This window comes from Diceros bicornis, chromosome 2 (genome assembly GCF_020826845.1).
Source record: "Diceros bicornis minor isolate mBicDic1 chromosome 2, mDicBic1.mat.cur, whole genome shotgun sequence".
In the NCBI taxonomy this organism is placed as follows: Eukaryota; Metazoa; Chordata; class Mammalia; order Perissodactyla; family Rhinocerotidae; genus Diceros; species Diceros bicornis.
In genome coordinates, this window is record NC_080741.1 from 57867100 (window position 1) to 57889601 (window position 22502).

The 22502-nt window shown below is 36.4% G+C and overlaps 1 protein-coding gene across 16 annotated transcripts in view; it reads left to right on the forward strand.

Annotated features, from left to right (window-relative positions):
* SLMAP (sarcolemma associated protein) overlaps positions 1-22502 on the forward strand; it is a 153529-nt gene that overhangs the window by 113027 nt on the left and 18000 nt on the right. For all 16 annotated transcript variants that reach the window (XM_058561763.1, XM_058561826.1, XM_058561790.1 and 13 more), the window contains 4 exons: positions 5097-5156; positions 10609-10689; positions 10976-11035; positions 21346-21468. In XM_058561763.1, coding sequence (XP_058417746.1) covers positions 5097-5156; positions 10609-10689; positions 10976-11035; positions 21346-21468 — 324 coding nt within the window. The remainder of the gene's footprint in view (positions 1-5096; positions 5157-10608; positions 10690-10975; positions 11036-21345; positions 21469-22502) is intronic.

Consider the following 22502-nt stretch of genomic DNA (forward strand, 5'->3'; position numbering starts at 1 on the left):
ATCTGTTATTTGTTTTTAAAATATTTTCTCCATGTCTGCCACTTGCCCTTTACCTTTGTTTATGGTGAGTTTGATCATACAGAAAATTTTCATTTATTTGAGGTCAGATCTTTCAGTTCTTTTACATATCGCTTTTGTGTTCTACATTTTGCCCGCCCTCTGCCTCTGGCAACCACCAATCTCTTCTCTTCTTCTGTGAGCTTAGTTTTTTTATTTTTATGTGTATATAAATATATATATATATATATATATATATATTTTTTAGATTCCACATATAAGAGAAAGCATACAGTATTTGTCTTTCTCTGTCTGACTGTTTCCCTTAGCCTAATGCCCTCAAGGTCCATCCATGTTGTTGCAACTGGCAAGATTTCATTCTTTTTTATGGCTAAATAATATTCCATTGTATATATATTCCACAATTTCTTTATCCATTCACCCATTGAGAGACACTTAGGTTGTTTCCATATCTTGGCTGTTGTAAATAACGCGGCCGTAAACATGGGGGTGCATATATCTTTTCAAGTTAGTGCTTTCATTTTCTTCAGATAAATACCCAGAAGTGGAATTGCTGGATGATATGGTAGTTCTGTTTTTAATTTTTTTAGGAACCTCCGTACTGTTTTCCATAGTGGCTGCATCAGTTTACTTTCCTGCCACCAGTGTACAAGGGTTCTCTTTTCTCCACGTTCTTACTAACACTTGTTATTTCCTATCTTTGATAATACCTCTTCTAACAGGTGTGAAGTGGTATTTCAGTGTGGTTTTGATTTACATTCCCCTGATGATTAGTGATGTTGAGCATCTTTTCATGTACTTGTTGTCCATCTGTATGTCTTCTTTGGGAAAATGTCTATTCAGATCTTCTGCCCGTTTTTTTTTTCCTGAGGAAGGTTTGCCCTGAGCTAACATCTGTTGCCAATCTTCCTCTTTTTGCTTGAGGAATATTCGCCCTGAGCTAACATTAGTGCCAATCTTCCTCTATTTTGTATGTGGGTTGCTGCCACAGCGTGGCTGCCGACAAGTGGTGTAGGTCCATGCCCGGGAACCAAACCGGGGCCAGCTCTTTTTGCCCCTTTCTTAATCAGATTGTTTGGTTTTTGCTCTCAAGTTGTAGCACACATATTAGATCACACTCAGAAGAAAGGAAAGCCAATGAAAGGCTGAGAAGGAAGGAACAGGCAAGCACATAAAAGAAGTAGGAATGAGTGGTATCTTAGAAGTCAAAGGAAAAGAGTGTTAGAGGGAGGCAATAAACTTTTGATTAAATATAGTAAATGGACCCATTCATAGTAAGAGATTATAAAAGGCATGAGATCACAAGGACAAAGAGAATGGGAATGGAGATTACAGCAGATAATAGATGTCAACAAAATTTTGGAAGATGTAAAACAGATATTTGAGTGGGAAGAGATTTGGGTTTTCATTCTTTCTTTTTTAAGGGCCTGCAAGGGGGAGGTGGTGTGAAGGAAGCAAAAAAAAAAAGCAAGTTAAAACTGTGGCTCGGGTATCAGAGGCATTTAATACCTCTCAGGCAGGGCAAGAGTGCAGGGTGGTGCTAAAAGCAAGATTGAGAGTTTATATAAGGAATTGTTTGACCTTCATTTTTTTTCCCCCAGTCCATGCAGACAGCCAAGTGTCTCTTTCCTCCCACAAAAAGACTGGACATTTGCTCTCTGGAGGCTAAAATGGAGAGTCTCTAGACTGGGGTAGTTTAGACATGGCTGAGGGTGGGGTATGAGCATCTTACCGAAAAAAAGGTGTGGGAGAATTAAGTGAAAGTCTGTGTACCAAGTCAGAAGGCTGGTCACCAGGTTTACACTCCCCAGAAAGGAAGTTAGAAGATTCTACCCTGGAAAACTGATCAGACCAAGAGAAAATACTTACTGATACTGACATTTGAATGTCTCCCAACAAACTGCCACTGTACAGCCCAGCAGATAACAAGTACTGTTCATCCACACAGAACTTTGTCAGCTTTGTATTGCCTCACCCTTAAATATGAAGAGACAGCCAAGATCACCAAACTTTTGAGGAAATTCTCTGCTGAGAAAGACAGAGATCAAAACAAATAAAAAGCAAACAGAAAATGTGACTAGAGAAGAAACAGGAAGAATACAAGAAGCAGAAAAAGATGTTTTTTTAAAAAGTATGATTAATTTCTTCAGGAAGATAAGATGTTTCATGGATGAAACAAGATAAAGATGCTATTTTTAAAAAGGAGCAGAGTGCAAGTAGAATTCTTGAACACTAAAAATATAAATACTAGAGGTTTTTTAAAAAATTAAACCAGTAGAAGGATTAGAAGAGAAAGTAGGGGAAATATTCCAGAAAATATAACAAAAAAGACAAGAGGGGTTTTTTTTGTTTCATTTTGTTTTTAAGGAAAAAAAGAGGGCAAATTTAAGAAAATTAGAGAATTGATCCTAGAGATCTAACATCTGAATAATAAGATTTCCAGAGTATGGGAAAGGAGACAATGGAAGAAGAGGAGTGAGAAAAGAGAATTTATCAATGAAACAGAATACAAGATAATTCCCCAGAATTGAAGATATGAGCTTCTAAACTGAAAGGATGCACTGAATGCTTAATACAATGTATTTTAAAAGACTACACACTAAGCCAGACACAAAAAGTCACATATTGTATGATTCTATTTATATGAAATATCCAGAATAGGAATTCATAGTGACAGAAAGCAGAGGAGTGATGGCTGGGACTGGGAAGACAGGATGGGAAGTAAATTCTTAGTGAGTATGAGGTTTCCTTTTGGAAGGATGAAAATGTTTTGGAATAGATGGAGATGGTGGTTTCCTAACATTGTGAATGTACTAAATGCCGCTGAATTTTTCACTTTAAAATGATTATTTCATGTTATGTGAATTTAACTGCAATTTAAAAAAAATAGACCATATACTGAGGTATATAAAATTTAAGAACACCAGGAATAAAGAGAAGATTCTGAAAATTGCCAGAGAGAAACAAAGGCTCTCATACTTATTAGTCATAATAAACTAAATTATAACCTAGCAATAAATAAACCCTAAAATTTTAATGGCATAATTTAACAAACATTTATTTTTCACTCATGCTACGTGTCCTTGGTGAGGGAGAACACTCTGGCTAATGGGAGCTTTATCATCTTAGGATGTTGCCATCGCAACACATGATTTCTAGAGTAGGGGCAGAGAGAAATGTAGAAAACTCCTTCTCTCTCTTAGATGCTTTGTCTGTGGCTACAACCAGTCGTATAGACCTTCCTCGGTGCCTAGGGAGTTGGAACATGCAGTCCTCCCAGGTGCCCAGAAAGGACAGGCAAACCAGGCATTGCTGAGCACAAGAAGTCTCTACTGTGCATACTGAGGAGCAGGACTCAGACTGGCATTAGACTCACCTTCCAGTTTGAAGCTGGAAGACAGTGGAACAGTGCTTTCAAAATTCTGAAGGAGAATTATTTCGTATAGAATTGTGTATCTAGTCAAACCATCAGTCAAATGTAAGGGTAGAATACTAACGTTCTCAGAGGAACAAAGTCACAAAGCTTTACCTTCTGTCCACTCCTTTTTAGGTAATTATCAGAGGATGTGTTACTCTAAAACAAGGGAATAAAACAGGAAGAGGAAGATTTGGAATCTGGAGGCAGAGGATTTTGCACAGGATATAGTCCAGACTGGAGCAGGAAGATTAAAGGGCTGGGGAAAGGGAGGGACAGGGATATATAGTATGATAGATTACCTGATACGTTTGATATGTTAATATGGAGAGTTTTATGGTTCTGTGAGAACTTGGGCTCTTGGAGATAGATATATAAAAAATTAGCAAAACAAAACAAGGCATTTTAAGCTCCAAAAATACTAAATGTTATGCATGAAGAGTAATATAATCATAGCATATTATATGACTATATTATAATAGTCATAATATAAATACTGATTATAGATGGACAAAATGTAATTCTTATGAGGGTGATAGTAGGGTATGAGAGCTTAATCATCTATAGGAGATTATCAGTAAATAATGTCTAAAATGGAAAAGAGAAATAGCAATATATTATTTAGAAATATAAATGTAAATACCAGAAGAAATGGCTAAAAATTAAAAGTTGTTGCTTCTCGGAATTGAATTTCAGGAATGCAGTGGAGTAGGACAGAGGCTGGATAGGACAGCTTACATTATACATCTTGTAAGGCTAATGCCTTTTAAAGTTATTGAAATCTGTTACTTTGACTTAAAAATATTTTTTTAAGGAGGCAGGGGCAAACAGTGCCACATACTGCAAAGATCCTATATGAAATGAAAATTATTAAAAGGAACCATGGGCTTTGGCAGATAGGAGGTTATCGTGATCTTGGAACAGTTTCAGTGGTTGAGTGTGGGTGTAGACCAAGTTGCAGTAGGTTGAAGAGTGAAAGAATAGAGAAATTATTTCACATACTGCAAAAGTGTAAATTGAAGGAGACCTGTATGTCAGGATTAAACAAGGGGATATACAGAATAGATGTCTTTCTCAGTGAAATGCAGAGTATGAAAATCTGACTTTAAATAAATTATAAAGAAGCTACATTATACATTTACAGAGAAGCCCCCATAAAACAAAACAGAAATATCTTTAAAATTTTTAAAAACAATTAGCTCTTCTAAAATGATTCATTTCACTGAAACATGTCATATAGGCTGAATTGTATGAATAGGGAAAAGTAAACTATTGATATAACATAATTTGTATTACTTCTTTATTTATATAAAATACCTTCTCAGACTTCCTTTATTTCAACTTAATATCCTTGATTTTGAAAGAGTGGCTTGCTTTGTTCTGAGTCCTTTTAAAAAAGATCTAGGCTTTTTAAATAACATGAAAACTAATGAAAATAAAAGGCAAATTGTGTCCCTACCCCCAGATTTCTGCATTAACCTAATTGCTATATGATAGTTCGAATTCCCTTAGTTCCTCTTTCAGGTTCAAGTTTTTGTTCAAGCCTAGTCATGGGAGTAATGTTATCATCTTTAAATTTGGTCATGGAATGTGTTACACTGCCCCGCTCAGGGAAATGCTACTCGGTTTGGGCTTGGATACTAATGTTTATTTTCTTTGGCAGAGAGGCTGATCGTCGAGGGTCATCTAACCAAAGTGGTAGAAGAAACAAAGCTTTCAAAAGGTTCGTTTTTTGTGGGTTTTCTGTGGGATTTTTCTGTGGGTTTTGACAGCTCCTTTGGATAATGAAGGTTAGTGTACTTTTCCAAAGTCATAGTATTTTATTTTATTTCTGTAAATACTATTGATAGTATTTATTTCATCAGTGTATTTCTTATAGCTTACAAAATGGCAATCCAGTATCAGATAATAATATAAAATAGTTGGAGTTTTGTTTTAAGAAGGATATCTTAATTGGAAAGTTTCTTTTTAAATGGGTATGTGTATGTGTTTTTAAATGCTTAGATTTGTTCTTAGGTATTAAAGATTTGTTACAATCTCTCTGTCTCACTTCCAGCATTATTTTCAGCTTTGATCTCAAAATTTTGATCAAACACAATGTAAATCTTTTTTGAAACAACAAGTGAAAAATACTTACAGTTCCATTTTTTTGGTTATTGTACCTTTAACATTCCTTATGATATTTAATATTTTCTTAATTATTGGCATCTTAATTTGATTTAAACAAAAGTGATTATGTAGAATCTTCTTATATTTTATAATGAATAGTCAGTCCTGTAATTGTCTGATGTAGTTTATTCTATTCTTTTCTGCTACAATTATCAGATTTATAGAAGAAAAATGGATTTTAAAGCATCATATTGTCAAGTCACTTTTATGCATAGGGAAATGGGGCAAATAAATTTGGTGGGATATGCTCATTATCATTCTAGGACTTTCATCAGAACATATGAGTGTAAAATTTAAAACTAGATTCGCAATCATTTTGGTCAGTTAAAACAATGAGTGAAAGAAGTTTGGACTACTCAACTTCAGCACATTCTGTTTTGTGACAGTAACTGGTGCCATTTGGCTTTTAAAAATATTTAAAAGGATAGTGTTATTTCAAATACCTGGGGCTTCCATTCTGAGTTTTGTGCATGGCAGATGCCATATTTGGGGAAAGAATGCATAGAATATGCATCACTAATATTGTTCTGGCAAACAGGCATTGAGTTTCAGAGCAGTGAACTATTTTTAGTACAGATGGCAGTTTATTTCATCTTATTAAAGTGAGATGAGAACAGACTTTAAAATAGCTTTTACCTCACCACCTAAATACCTATTCAGATTAGTTGGTTGAAAAGCCAACACTTTGCAGTCGAAGTAAAGCCTTAGAAAAAAAATCAGTGCTTCTTTAATTAAAGTATCTTAGTGCTTCTATTTAATGCATTCTGAATTAGAATATATTTGCTTGGAATTATGTGATGTCATTATTGAAAAAGATTTGTGCAATCTTACTGATCTCCTTTTGAAACCTGGCTATAAAATATGTATTGAAAGCTTTAAAGAACATGCTTTTTTCATCCAGCAATTCCACTTCTGGGTTTCTATCTTAAGGAACAAACTGGACAAATACGCAAGGGTATTTGTTTCAGTGTTGTTTTAAAAGCAAAATGAGGAAAACATAAGTGTCCAATAATAAGGGCATTTATTAAATAAATTATAACACGTAAGTCCATGCAAGTAAATACATCCTTTAAGAATGATAATCCAGATACAAGTTTTATATACCCAGACATTTTTCTATCTGCAGTCAACTGGCACTTTTACTAGCGCTACAATTTTACCAGCACTTCTCACAGTTAACATGCAGAGGTACACTACTCCTTGTAACAAACTAGATGGCTGAAATAAGTTACATTTTAAATGCTTTATATCTGGCTGTAAAACATTTTCTTTTGGATTTGGCTGAATTGTCTTATTTTTTAAATGCTTTCATTGGTGATGTTTTTTATAGAATTTTCTTTTCTGCATTGAAAATATTACTAGAAATTGCCAATTACCAGCAGTTACAAGTCTTAATATTTCCTTCAGATAGTTTACCTAATGCAAAATGTAATCATAGGTTGCATATGCTTTCTGTTAAAGCCCTAACTCAACTTGCAGTCATTATATGTTTGCAATAGCTTTAGGGATGGAAGTGGAAAGAAAACAGCTGGTTTCAACTCCAGGTTCTACCACTAACTAGCTATGTGCCCTCAAGCAACTTTCTTTAGCTCTTTAAACCTGTTTCCTCATTTGTAGAATGGGATTGACAATATTGAACTTGCAGGCTTTTGTGGGAATCTAATGAAATATTGCTTATAAAGCAGGAAGCACTGTTTTGGTGTCCAACAAATGTTAGTTCTCCTTTCCCTTCTTGATTTTTAACCTTGCTTTCTTTGCAAGTAGTGCTTCCAGTGGTGTAGGAAGTGGTCTATGGCCAGTATGTTTGTTTTGCCCATCCATCGTTATGTCTACTCAAAGATACAGTGAAAATAGTCACTTTGTTGTAGATTTCTGAGTTTGGGAACATTTTGATATTGACGGTAGCTATTCTTCTATTTCCTTCTGTATACTATTGGTATGCCTCTTAATGATTAAGTACTCAGAGAAAATCAACCGGTAATCACTTTTTAATACTAGAAAGTTGGGTGCTGCTTCATAACTGAGGAATAGATGTTTTGAAAAGAAGTAGATACTCTGCCACTCATTTGTTGGGTCCTGTATTTCATTCTTGAATAGATTTGGTTTGCCTTCATGTAATAACTGTAGTATCAGGACACAACAATGATGGATCATGACTTGACTTGCTAAAATCTTGCCTTCTTACTCAAAGTAGGTTTGTCCCTTCAATCATCCTTTTTTTGGACCACCTACTATATGCTGTGCACTGTTCTGTGCAATGAGGATACAGCTGTTAACAAAACAGACAAAAATCCCTGCCCTCATGGAACTTATATTCTTGTTAAGATCTTAATGGTAGATTTGGTCCCACCTTTAAGGCAGTTTTACCTTCCTGGCTAATACTCTAAATATAAAAAAAATTTTGTTCTAAGCCATAAGAATACTTTTGAAAATATATTTCTCTTGGTTTATCTCAGTATCTTGATCATAAAATTGCCAAGAATATTAAAATCAGAAGAGAGTCATTTTTGTTTTCTTTTCCATTCCCCCAGAGTGGTTCCTTTTCTATCTATTTATAGATTAGATGTATTAGCCTGCCTTATTTGAGACTGTAACTTTGTGATCAAAACTACAACATTCAGAATGAATGCACCAGAGGTCATAGATTGGATTCCCATGGGCCTCTGTGGTCGGTGACTTCACTTCTAATATAAGCGCCCTGTCTCTCAGCAGTTCGCTTTTGACTAGAAATGGCACTGAGAAAAGAAGCAAAAGGCTTCTTGTAATCCATCACCCATTTCACAAGTTAAGCCACAAATTCTAGGGGTGTTCTTACATGGAATAGCCATAACAAGTTATATTTTAATATTGTACTAAATATTTTGACAGTAATGGTTTTAGATATGTTTCTGATTACTTTCAAAATGGAAAATATCTCTTGATTTAGTTGTTTATAACACAGTTGATTATAATTATATTCACTATAATTTTTCAAATAATGTATGACTATGTGAAGTTAGAAAGTAAAGGTCTGCCATGTCCCTACCTCCAAAAAAGACCATTGGTAACTCTGTTGTAGATCCTTCTAGACTTGAATAAATATATATAACTAAAAATTCATAGCTAAATGTATAGCTACTTTCAGTCTAAATGGGGTCATATTATACATACTATTCTTTAACAGATTTTTTTTTTTACTTAATAGTAATGAATATATCTTGAATATTTTCCATAATGAACAATGTTGCAATGAACGTCCTTATGTATGCTGTATGTAGTCTATTATTTCCTTAGGAAAAGTACTAGAAGTGGATACGCCTATTTAAAAATTTCATACAAATTACCACAAACAGTACAGCCAAATGCAGAGCATTATAAAAAATAATCATATGCTTAGTGAATTTATAATCTCACTAAGGAAATAAGATATGTAGACACAGAATGATATAAAATAGCACATGATTAATTGCAAAAACACACGACTCAGAGAAGATGCAATAAAAAGGAGCAGCATGCTGGAGAAATGAAGACTTCCTTAGAGGTGATGGGGCTTAAGCTGTATCTTACAGAATGAATAGGCCAAGTAGGGAGAATGAACGTTGAGTTTAGGGAAATATAAACTCAAGCAAAGAATTGCAGGCCCTAATGAGCTGGCGTCCCTCAGCCCTGTAAAGAGGCTGGCCTGACTGAGACAGAGCTCATGTGGGAATTAATGCAAGGACCAGAGTATGGCTAAATTCTGAGATGTAAATCTTGGCTGAGGCCTCGTGGAGAATGGGGAGATAACTATAGGATTGTGGTCAAAGAAATGACCATCTCTGTAAATGCTATCCTAGTGCATGCCGTAGTATACACAGATGTGCCATTACAGATGAAGATCTAGGGCCTAATTAATTGCAGTCATCCTTAATAAATTGTTAGACTTATAGTTAATATAATATATATATATTTTTGTGTGTGTGTGCGGAAGATCTGCCCTGAGCTAACATCTGCCAATCCTCCTCTATTTTTTTTTTTGCTGAGGAAGACTGGCCCTGGGCTCACATCCATGCCCATCTTCCTCCACTTTATATGGGACGCCGCCACAGCATGGCTTGACAAGCAGTGCGTCGGTGCGCACTTGGGATCTGAACCGGCGAACCCCGGGCTGCCGCAGCGGAGCGCACGCACTTAACCGCTTGTGCCACCGGCCCCTATAGTTAATATTTTTGAGAGCAGTTCGTTGAAAACTAGGCCGAGGATGTCTTCATTGGACCAGGCAGCACACCACTTGCAAATAATTTCAAAACTTTTTTTAAGTTTTTCTCAGTATGGTTCAGGTATAGTTATATTTTCTTTAGATGTAAAAGGCTGTTAATTTTCTTGTTTTAAATGTTCCTTTTATAACAAATAATTGTGATTTTTTATTTATTTATTTTTTTTGTGAGGAAGATCAGTCCTGAGCTAACGTCCATGCTAATCCTCCTCTTTTTGCTGAGGAAGACCGGCTCTGAGCTAACATCTATTGCCAATCCTTCTTCTTTTTTTTCCCCCCCAAAGCCCCAGGAGATAGTTGTATGTCATAGTTGCACATGTGATTTATTTTTTTAGAGTTTTATTATGAGTATAAATATTACTAAGGCAACCTAATTTGTGTTTTTATATAATAGAGCCATTTTCTTTCATCATCTTCATACAATGTCCCCATGGCCCTGGGAATTTTGCTATATTTGTTACAGTTCTGTGAATACTTTAGCAAAGCTTGCTTCGTTTTTGTTTCCAGTTGGCCAGTGGACAGCCTTGAACAAAAGCCCCAGTCCTCTGCACAGCAGACACAGTCCACATTATAATTTAATATAAGCTACGTGTAATAGCCAGCATTCCATTTTGGACTAGAGTGGTGCAGAAGTAAGAGATTCAGTGACTTCAGTTAATTTTAAAAGTATTTTGCATACCAGTACATTTAGAGCACGCATAGCCTGAAGCAGTTTTATTTATATAAGCTATTTAATTATAATGAGGTTCTACTTTTATTTTTTTCTTGGTAGAAAGCCAGGCAAGAGCAAAGGAATCTGATTTATCAGATACTCTGAGTCCAAGCAAGGAAAAAAGTAGTGACGACACTACAGGTGAGTTTTAACCTAATGTTTATAAATCTGCAGATGTTATTATTACCAATGGAGCAGTTTCGGTATGCAGGTTAATGTGAGTGGAGATTTCAAAGTTTGTGTTTGGGGAAAAAAACAATGCTTCCATTTATCAAGTTACTTTCTTGAATCTTGGATATATTGTTAAAACTACTTTCAACTATCCAAATACAATAGCTGTATAAATTTCAGTTACTTATTTTGATAATGATAGTTTGCTGATAGAGCTGACTACTGTTTTTAATTATCTTTTTTTCCCCCTCTGTAGACGCCCAAATGGATGAGCAAGACCTAAATGAACCCCTTGCTAAAGTGTCCCTATTAAAAGGTACTTTAACGTGTTTTTATGACATTTTAAACCAGGGCATCAGATTCACCTTTTGCCACAAAATCAATTCCATGTATTATGTGAAGTTTTAAGTTTAGTTAAAGGATTAACTTTTGTGTATATTTTTATTGTATAACAGGTTCTGTAAGGTAGCAGGAACTAAAATTTAAAATGTTGGTTTTGGTGCCAATGCTTCAAACAAAAAATTTAAATTGTAAAATAATTTGGATCAATCAAGGTTATGAAGGGCAAAGCGGTAAGTGGTAGAATGTGAAATGCAGCTGTGGTTTTTTTTGTGTTTACCTTCATGTCTCTGATAGAAACTCATTACCACTTTTAACATAAATTAGAAAAAGGTTAAAATGTTAACTTTCTTGAAAGAACTGCCTGTTTCCTCTGTTACCATATGGTAGCAGTTGTAAATTTCCCCATTTTCTGGTCCTCATCCTCCAATAAATATCCTTAGGTTCTTAGGACACTCTTCCAGAAATTTTGGGTAGGGCTAAGATAAGCAGTACATATAATAAACTCTTTCACTTGTCTCACTTCTGAATAAGAAGTACATTTCTTTCTTTTTTTTTTTTTTTTTGTGAGGAAGATCAGCCCTGAGCTAACATCCGTGCTAATCCTCCTCTTTTTGCTGAGGAAGACCAGCTCTGAGCTAACATCTATTGCCCATCCTCCTCCTTTTTTTCCCTTTTTCTCCCCAAAGCCCCAGTAGATAGTTGTATGTCATAGTTGCACATCCTTCTAGTTGCTGTATGTGGGATGCAGCCTCAGCATGGCCAGAGAAGCGGAGCGTCGGTGCACGCCCGGGATCCGAACCCCGGCCGCCAGTAGCAGAGCGCACGCACTTAACTGCTAAGCCGTGAGGCCGGCCCCTTGAAGTACATTTATTTCTTGATGTTTGCTTGTTTAGAATGAAATGGGTAGGAAATAAATGAGCATTTATAAAAGTGTTTTTAAAATAAAGTGCCTTGGGTGACTTATTGGTAAATTTGTGATTGTCAGCATTTAGTCTCTTTTATATTGCCTAACTGTACACAGAAAAGTTGACATGTAAGTTCAGCCCAGTGGCTTAAACGTGCTGGTAGCAGTGGACTAACTAACACCAGGCAGCTCTCGAATCGGCAGCAAAAGCAGCCTGTGGAAGTTTCTCTGTGTAGAAATTCCAGTGCTTCTGGCTGGTCTATTAGGGGATCTTCTAGTCCAGACCCTGAGCTTGGGATTATATAAGGAAGCCTTAGTTTCACCCTACATGACCCTGCTGCTGGCTTAGTTGTACAATGATGGGATTGGGGTTGGTTAATGAAGAGATTACCCAGATTCTCTTAGAGTTCCTTGGTCTGGGCATCCTGGCCTTCTCTTTTCTTCCTCACGGATACTGAAGCTCTCATGGCTCAGAGCCACCTTTGATTGAGTTCTAAGAGAAGCCCTGAGGAATACTGGCCCAGGCAACCAATTGCCAGCCTATCTTCAAGTATGATCATAATTTCCAGCACTCTTAGTGATCTGCTCTCCTCTCAGATGACCTTTGGTGTTGATGAGGCATGCTTTTTTCCAGTGTCGTAATAATAAATCTAAGTTAGTATTTGCACAGTCCAGAAAGCTCATCTTGGAGCATTTCTGATTCTTCTCAGAAATGAAATACTGTTACTACATATGTTGTTACTGATACTGAAAAAAAAGTCAGAACTCCTGCACCTTTGTGAGAACATAGAGAAATAAGAGGGGAGGTGAATGAGTAGTGAACACCTATAATACAAAAGTAGCTATTCTTACGGGTTTTTTGACTATAGAAATCTCTCAGAAATCTTTTTAGCAGCCAAGTTCAGATTGATTTATAAGCAGCATTTATGATTGTGTTAATTATCTTCAACTGTTATTGTGCTTTTGTGATTTTGTGTCAGTCTGTCTTAGATTTTATTTTTATCCTATTGCGTACCACAATGCCAGATGTTCAGTAAAACTCAGATATTTATTGAATGAATTAATAATAGACCTCTTACATCAAAGTTATAAAAACCACAAGAGCTTTAGGAAAGTAACACACTCTAACCAAGAAGCTAAGAGTCTCTGGGTTCAGTCCCAGTTCTGCCATTTACTTGTAATATGACCTTGAGCAAATTGCTTAACCCCTCTGTGCTTCAGTTTTTTTCATTTGTCAGATTGGGGAAAACTGACTTCATTATTGTGAGGATTAAATGAAATAATTCATGTAGATCACTTACCATGGTGTTGGGAACATAACATGTTAAGCACCATAATGAAGACACTGATAATAAGAATGATGATGGTGATTGATAAAAGCAGAACTGTCTGTTAAAGGGTAACTTTTCAGTAATTGAATAAGATTGTGGGGTTCAAAAAAAGATTTTCTACTTTATCTTTTTTTAGATAACATCCATGCCAATCGTCCTCTTTTTGCTGAGGAAGACTGGCCCTGAGCTAACATCCGTGCCCATCTTCCTCCACTTTATGTGGGACGCTGCCACAGCATGGCCTGACAAGTGGTGCGTTGGTGTGCGCCCGGGATCTGAACCCCGGGCCGCCAGCAGCGGAGTGCACACACTTAACAGCTACGCCACGGGGCCGGCCCTCCTACTTTATCTTTTAGGGAGAAGCAGTTGGTGGTGGTGGATCTTTTCCAAGTGATAATGTATTTATTTGTTTGTTTACTTTGCCAGATGTCAGGGAAAAATTTTTTTTAATCCTTGAGTACCACGGGAAGGCTAAATTGTGTCTGTAAAAGTGCCCACGACATAGACTGGGGAATCAGACTAAAGGAAGAAGGAATAAAAGGGGGAAGTTGTGGGAGAGAAAGAGACTAGAAAATACGAAGTGCATGTGGAAGGAGGATGAATGCTGCTAGTAATTGCTTGGGGTGCCATTGAAGATGAATCAGTTTCCCTAACCTTGCTTTAAGTTAATATGACCAAAACAGAACCCCAAAGCTTTCTTTACATTTCTACATGATTGCCAGCTTTTATTAATGAAATAGCATCTTTATCAACACCTCTTGAAAGATTTTGCAGCTTGATTTTAAGAAGACTGTCAATAGTTAGTCAATGATTAGATGTAAAGAAAAATCACCCATTAGAGGCAGACATATTTTAGAAGTCTCCAAGAAACAGTCATCATAGCCATAAATGGTTGTTTAATCCATTGTTTTTCTTTTATAAGAGTTGTATAAATTCTTAAAAATAATGTATTACTGGCACTTATTAGAAACATTTGAGTTATGCTTGATTATATGTAGTTATGCTTTGTAATCTGTATAATTAGGTTCAGTAGGCTGACAATTTTTCTCCTAAATGAAGAGTATAAATTATTAGACCACAGTGTTAACCTTGAGAGCTGTAGAAAATAGCCTCTTTATTTTCTCATTGAAACCCTCTGCCTGACTTCTTGAACCATTAGTTTCAAATTTTATTCTTTCCCTTTTAAAAAACAGCCAATCGTTATTTAGAATTATAGTGTGCTACCCTTCAAGTTAGTCATCTGGGATTAGGAGAATGATCTTTTTTTTTTTTTAATTTATTTTTCCCCCAAAGCCCCAGTAGATAGTTGTATGTCATAGTTGCACATCCTTCTAGTTGCTGTATGTGGGACACGGCCTCAGCATGGCCGGAGAAGCGGTTCCTCTGTGCGCGCCTGGGATCCGAACCCAGGCCGCCAGCAGCGGAGCGCGCGCACTTAGCCGCTAAGCCACGGGGCCGGCCCAAGAATAATCTAAAGTAGGTCAAACACTCACCATGAGATGTAAATAAAATGATGATGGATATCTTTATCCTGAAATATTATTTTCAACCAATTTATGCTACTTTTGAAAGAGAAATAAAGCTGTGGCTCAAGCCACAGGTTTTTATATGCTTGAAATCGTGTTTCAAAAAGGTAAAAAGAAAACTGGAATTCAGTCCAAGTAGCATCTAATGCAAATTTGCTCTATTGAGGGAACAATGCCAGGGACTCCAGTGGTTTCAAAGTCTGATAAGACTGTCCTTGGGGTTTGAGGAGTTTCTAGTCAAATTGGTGATAGGAAAGGGACAGATGATAAGGTCAGAATTTAAGTTATATCTCTAGTCACTCTTCTGAAGAAATACTGACACCAAATTTAGTTTAAGATATCATGTAGGTGTTCTTTGTGCCAGGGCCGGTTCATTTAGTGGATTCTTGTGTGGTGTGGATCTCTTTACAGCATTTAGCCCTAGTCTGAGAAAAGCTGGCCCCTGTCCCAGACTGTTTATCAGGCAGTTCTAAGATATCATGTAGGTGTTCTTTGTGCCAGGGCCGGTTCATTTAGTGGATTCTTGTGTGGTGTGGATCTCTTTACAGCATTTAGCCCTAGTCTGAGAAAAGCTGGCCCCTGTCCCAGACTGTTTATCAGGCAGTTCTAAAGATAGATCATTTCTGTTAAGGGGAAAACTGATTCTATTAATCTTTCCACCTCATCATAGTTCCTAAAAAACATTTCCATTTGATTTGCATATCTATATAAAATGGATTTGGCTCAGTAAGACTTTCATTTATCTTCGTCTAAACACTTCCACCAGTACTCATCACAAGATTGTGAAGTAAATTGATACAAAAAGTCCCTTTCCATGACAAAAGTGAGGCACCATGAGAGTGGACCCAAGCCATAATAAACTAATAATTCATTTTCCCACACAACCATATGAAATACAATGAGCCCTTGATCAACCTTAGCGCAAAAATATCTGCTCATTCATCTTTGGTAAAAAATTGGCACTTGGTTTTCTGCAAAGAGGATCTGCACGCTACTTGATTAGTTTGAATATAGTCATTTGTGTTTATTATATTAAACTTAATTTATAAAGATTTTTCGTCAGTATCTCTAATTACGTAATCAAACACTGTGTAGAGTTTGTATGTTTACATTATTTGATACATGGCATCTTTATTTGCTTTAATTAAAATGCAGGCCCTTTTGGAGCCGGCCCGGTGGCGCAAGCACTTCAGTGCGCGCAGTCTGCTGAGGCGGCCCGGGGTTCGCCAGTTCGGATCCTGGGTGTGCACCAATGCACCGCTTGTCAAGCCATGCTGTGGCGGCGTCCCGTATAAAGAGGAGGAAGATGGGCATGGATGTTAGCCCAGGGCCAGTCTTCCTCAGCAAAAAGAGGACGATTGGCAGATGTTAGCTCCGGGCCGATCTTCCTCACAAAAAAAAATAAAAACAAACAAACAAAATGCTGACCCTTTTCATTATGTGGTACAAAGAACTAATTGGCAAATAGCAGATTCCTGTGTTAGCAAAACTCATTATTGCCTAGATTATATTCTGTCTCCTGAAACATAATTACTTAACATAAAAATTGTTCCATTACTGGGGCCAGCCTGGTGGCGTAGTGGTTAAGTTTGCGTGCTCCACTTCAGCCGTCCAAGGTTCGCGGGTTTGGATCCCAGGCGTGGACCTACTCACCAAGCCATGTTGTGGCAGCGTCCCACATACAAAGTAGAGAAAGATTGGCATAGATGTTAGGTCAGGGCCAATCTTCATCACCAAAAAAAAAAATCGTTCCATTATTTTTAGTTTGAAAAGCAAGTATTAGTTTTGTTTCACAACATCACTGTTGAAGGGAATTGTTCTGCTGCAGACAAGAATTATCTGCTTTAATAGACCTTTGAGACAGATTACATATGATTCTTCATTTATGAAAGGATCCCCTTCCTTAAAATAAAACAGGCTTTTAGTTGTTGCATTAATTCATTTACGATTGTTATGTTTATTTTAAAAATCTACACAGTTTAGATGCAAATCTTTGGTTACTTTGTGTGTTAATCAGATAGTTAAGTGCCTACTGTATGTCAGCATTCTATTAGTTGGAAAGTAGTATGGAATATAGTATGTTCCATATAGTATGGAACAAAAATGTGAAACGTATGTACATTTAACATTTGTTACTAAAAAGAAAACAATGATAAGAATCTTTTTTCTGGAGAAGAAATAGAAATTGGTTGTTAGGAAAGCATGCTGCTTAATGCTATGATATAACTAAGAAGGTACCATGATTTATGAGAAAGACAACTGAGCTAGAGTGAGAATTCCAGTCCTGTCTCCACCACTTCCCAGATGTGTAAGCCATTTCATATCTCTGGACCTTTATTTCCTCCTCTGTCAAATGAAAGGAGAGGGTTACTTGATCTTAAAGGTCTCTTCCAGAATCCTTTGTATCTATGTGGGTTCATGCTCCTTTTAAAAATTAAACTAAATGCTATCGAATGTTAGGGAACTTAAAAGGGCTTCCTGGTTTGCTTGGGTTTTACTGTCAAGCTCTGGAAATCAGACAAAAGAGACTGCTGTGTGCTGAGAGTTAGATGCAGTCAGCGTGTTAGATGTAGACGCTTGAGCCTGGCCTTTAAAGGACGGGCAGGTTTGGAGGAGTAAAGGAGAATGGCATGAGCAAATTTAAGTGAAGAAAGTAGTCATGAGCTGGTGCTACTAAGGAGACTAGTAGGTATAATAGTGTATAAAGTATAATAGTGAGTAATGGCAAATAAGTAATGATTAGATTGTGGAGAACTTTAAAAGTCAGATAAAGATGTCTGGACTTGATATATTAGGGATGCATTGTAGGTTCTTAATCTTAGTAAGAGAATTGCTCTAGTATTGCAGTGCAAGATAGAATGCAGAAGAGCAAGATAGGTTAAGGACCAGAATTATGGCAGAAGTGATTGGGGCTTGTTCTAAGGTTGTGGCATTAAGATTGGTAATTTCAGGAGACCTTTTTTAATTATGAAAAATTTCAAACACAAGAAAAGTTGAAGAGTACTAAAAACACCCATATATGCCCACCACCTGGATTCAACAGTTGTTAGTATTTGGCCATGTTTTCTTTATTTGTATGTGTATATATGTAGAAAATTTTTTGACTTTTTATTTTAATGTAATTTCAGACTTAAAGAAAAGTTGCAGAAATAGAACAAAGAGTCCCATACACTCTTGATCCAAAGTCTCCAAATGTTAACATTTCACCCCATTTGCTGTTAATGTTTTACCGAATTGGATTTATCCATCTTCCTCTCTCTCCTCCTTCCCCCTCCCTCTCTCTCCCTGAACGGTTGAGAGTAAATTGTAGCCATGATAGCCTTCACTCCTAAATACTTTAGTGTATATTTTCTGTTTCTCTTATATAACCACCATACGATTTTCAATATTAGGAAATTGACATTGATACATTACTGTTATCAAATCCACAGACCTTATTCACATTTTGTCAGTTGTTTCAATAATGTTCTTTGTAACAAAAGAAAATCCTGAGTCATAACTTACATTCAGTTGTCATGTCTCTCTTTTTTTGTTCCTCCCTAAAGCCCCAGCACATAGTTGTGTATCATAGTTGTAGAGTTGTAGCTCTTGTATGTGGGACGCTGCCTCAGCATGGCTTGATGAGTGGTGAGCAGGTCTGCGCCCAGGATCGGGCCAGTGAACGCCAGGCCACCGAAGTGGAACGCATGCACCTAACCACTTTTCCACCAGGCCGGCCCCTGTCATGTCTCTTTAATCTCCTTTAATCTGGAACAGTTCCTCAGTCTTTCTTTGTGTTTCATGACATTGACATTTTTGAAGAGCACAGTTATTTTGTAAAATGTCGCTCAGTTTGGATATATCTAATGTTTCCTCGTGATTAGATTCAAGCTATGCATGTTTGGCGGGAATGTAACAAATAATATTGGGCACCATATCAGGAGGCACCTGATGTTGAATTGTTCTATCACTGGTGATATTAACTTTATAAAAATATCCTGTTACTCCTCAAACTTTTATCTACTTAGTTTTAGCCTCTACTAATGATTCTTGTCTGAATCAATTACTACTATTACAGTTGCCAAATTGTGATTTCATAGTTTTATAATTCCTTCTACATTAGCTGGCTTTCTATAAGGAAGAGTTTTCTCACCCTGCCCCTCCCTCCCTCCCTTTCTTTTTCTGGATCAGTGTGAATTCATGGATTCATGTTCTATTCATTGGATTATAATCTATCGCTATCATTATTTATTTTGATACTCAAATTGTACCATTTTTGGCCATTGGGAGCCCCTTATGTCTTTGATGTGACCCAATCATTTTTTGAGCCCTTTCTTATCTTCTGACATAAAAGGTGTTCTATGTTCATCTTGTACTTTCCTGGCCTTAGCCCTGAAATCAGCCATTTCTCCAAAGAGCACTAGTTCTTTTTAGTGGAGAATGGTATTTAGAAACCAAGATCTGAGTGTGTGGTGTGCTTATTGCTTCTAGGCCCACTCAGTGAACAAAGTTAAGAAATAGATGTACAGTCATGTGCTGCATAATGACGTTTGGTCAACAATGGACCACATGTACAACGGTGGTCCCATTAAGATTAGTACCATATAGCCTAAGTGTGTAGTAGGCTATACCATCTAGTTTTGTGTGAGTATACTCCATGATGTTCACACGACAAAATCTCCTAATGATGTGTTTCTTGGAACATATCCCTCCTCCTTAAGCAACACATGACTGTATGTATATATGTATACCCACATGTACCTGAATGTATATATACACAGTCTCATATATCTATATTTATTTCTACATCTGTATTTTTCCATACATCCAAATCTATTAGAGTTCATACTCTAATTCATACCCTACACCACAGATTAATTCTATCTTCTCTATTTCTATATCTGTTATTCTCTTCTCCAACAGTGAAAAACCTGGCTCCCTTTATCTACAATATATTTATTTGATCATTTTTAGAATACACAGAAAGTAGTTTCAGAATTATTAACCAATGATTCTATGGACAAGAAGCCTGTGGGTAGATTTGTTTTTTCTTGGTTATCAAATTATTAACATAGAACAATAGTTCTCAACATGGGGCAACATGGGGCAGTTTTACCTACCCAGGGACATTTGGCAATATATGGAAACATTTTTGGTTGTTACAACTCAGAGGGAGTGCTACTGTCATCTAGTGGGTAGAGACCAAGGAAACTACTAAACACCCCACAAGCCACAGGACAGCCCCCAGAACAAAGAATTTTTCATCCCAAAATGTCAAAAATGCTAAGGTTAAAAAAATGCTACAATACAACTAGGAAAAAATCTACTGAAGGATTTTATGTAGATATTTTTTGCTAAACCACTTGAAAATAAGATATAGGCATCATGACACTTCCCCCCTAAATACTCCTAAAAATAAGGACATTGTCGTACATAATGACAAATCCAAACATGGGCGGCTAGGACCTTTGCAGACTCCAATGTGTGGTGTTGAAAGAGACGTTTTGTAGTTGCTGTGACAGTATTCCTGTCACTGGAAAATATCTCTCTCTACATCCCTCCACCCTTACCAAGAGGCTGTTTGAAGGAAGAATTGGTAAGTTGACTAGAATAGATGAACCCAGAATGAAAATTTTTGACAGAGAAAAGTAAGATATAATCTGTGAGCATGAAAATATATGTATACAACATCTAAGACCTACCGTGATAGTATTGTGAAATTTTAGTCTTAGCTTTTTTTTGACGGATTAAAGTTGTGATGCCTGAGCTACCTGTAAACCAAAGTAATAGTCAAATAGAATGCACTAGAATATGGCCCACCTGATGATATATTTACTTGAGGCAGTGTTCAGTAGCAGAAAGTTTTAATACATTGAGAGATAAGCAGAGTAACTGGAATGGGCAGAGGTTAGGGGAGGTGGAATATTTAAGATGTAATGCTGGATCTAATTTAATTTGATAAAAACCATTTAGGTTACATCATTTAATAATTTGGCAAATATTTATTTGTTCTGTGTGTAGTGTTGGGGAGACAGTGATGACAAAGTGAGCACAGTGGAGCTTTTGGCCTAGTTTTTATTTTGTATTCTACAACTGGAGAAATCAAGCTAAAATACTTTCTCTTGAAGAAAAGTTTATTTCTGTTTTTCCATTTCCAGTTAAGTTCCAAGTGAAATTTTTCTGACTTGTTATCAAGAAATTTCAAAATTGATAAAGAAGAATACCATTATGTCCATCTTACTGAATTTCAAGCCTTACATAAGCTCTACATGAGTGAAATATATAATTTAATAGATATTAATATATATTTGATAGTACCATTTCCATGAATTACTAATATATATTTAACTGTACTTGTATTCTTTCTCCAGGGTAAAATGACTAAAATGCTTAATATAATTTGCTTCTAAATTTTATTTAACTCAGTTGCCCTATGTTGTTTAACTATGCATGTCTAAACATAAAAGAGATTGCTAATCTTTGGTTGTAGAGGTTATAGTATGATAACTAACTCTTGCTTCTAAAATAAACGTATTTTTGTCAGATGACTTGCAGGGTGCACAGTCAGAAATTGAGGCAAAACAAGAAATTCAGCATCTTCGCAAGGAATTGATTGAAGCCCAGGAGCTAGCTAGAGCAAGTAAACAAAAATGCTTTGAACTTCAAGGTGAGATCAAGATTACTTTGATTCTTTAGGGGATGTGAAGACAACATGATATAACTGAATGGCCCCAAACTTGGAGTCTCGAAGCATGGTATTCTGTTCCAGACTCACAATTTTATTAAATATGTGACCTGGGGACATTGATTTAGCCTCTCTGAACTTATGTTCCAGATCAATAAAGTGAGAAGAGTTATAGTTGCCCTACTTCCTTCACATTGTTGATGTGGAGATCAAGAAAGACCTGTATTCATGAAAGATCTTAGTAGTTAATTACATATTAAGTACAACAAAAGGAAAAACATACTGTATATAAATTTCCAAGTTGTATTTACACCTAATGTTGTCTATGTGGTATAAGATAAGGGAAATTTATATTCCCTGTGATTTTATAGTGTATTCATCAACAAATGGAAGGAACCAGGCAAAGTTAAGATATAGAATGTTCTAATGTCCCAAGCACTTTCTTTTCTAGTAGCTCACGTATCTATAGTGTCATGGGCCAGTGGAGTCTGTGTTATTCCTTAGAGTTTATATTTCCATATCATTCATGGTAACTACCTAGTTACAGTCAATTAGTACTTTAGAAGGTCTTAGAATGAGGAGAAAGTGGATGGCCTGTGGAGTCTTCATGGTCTCTAAGATGGCCTTCCTGACCAAGAGGAAGATTCACATCCCAAGGGGAACTGGGCACTTCCTGTTAGTGAGTACTTACTATGTACTTGGTAGTAAACTTGAGGATTTTAAGTCTGTTTTTAAATTTAGGCTCAAAATGCTGATAAACGACTATCAAGAATGCTTCTCATGTAAAGAATAGCACATATTATCTTGGTGATACAAGGTCTAGAAAACTCCACTACTCAGTTGAATAGATTTATTACTTACTACTGTTTGTGCTCCTAAAATCTTTAAACTATCTAATTGCTAATACTGATACTACTTACTGCCTAACTTTTGTTTCCTTCAATAAGCTTTAGGAGAGAATTTCTTAGAAATTTCCAGCTGCTCAATTCTGAATACTTTCATTAACTCACAAAATT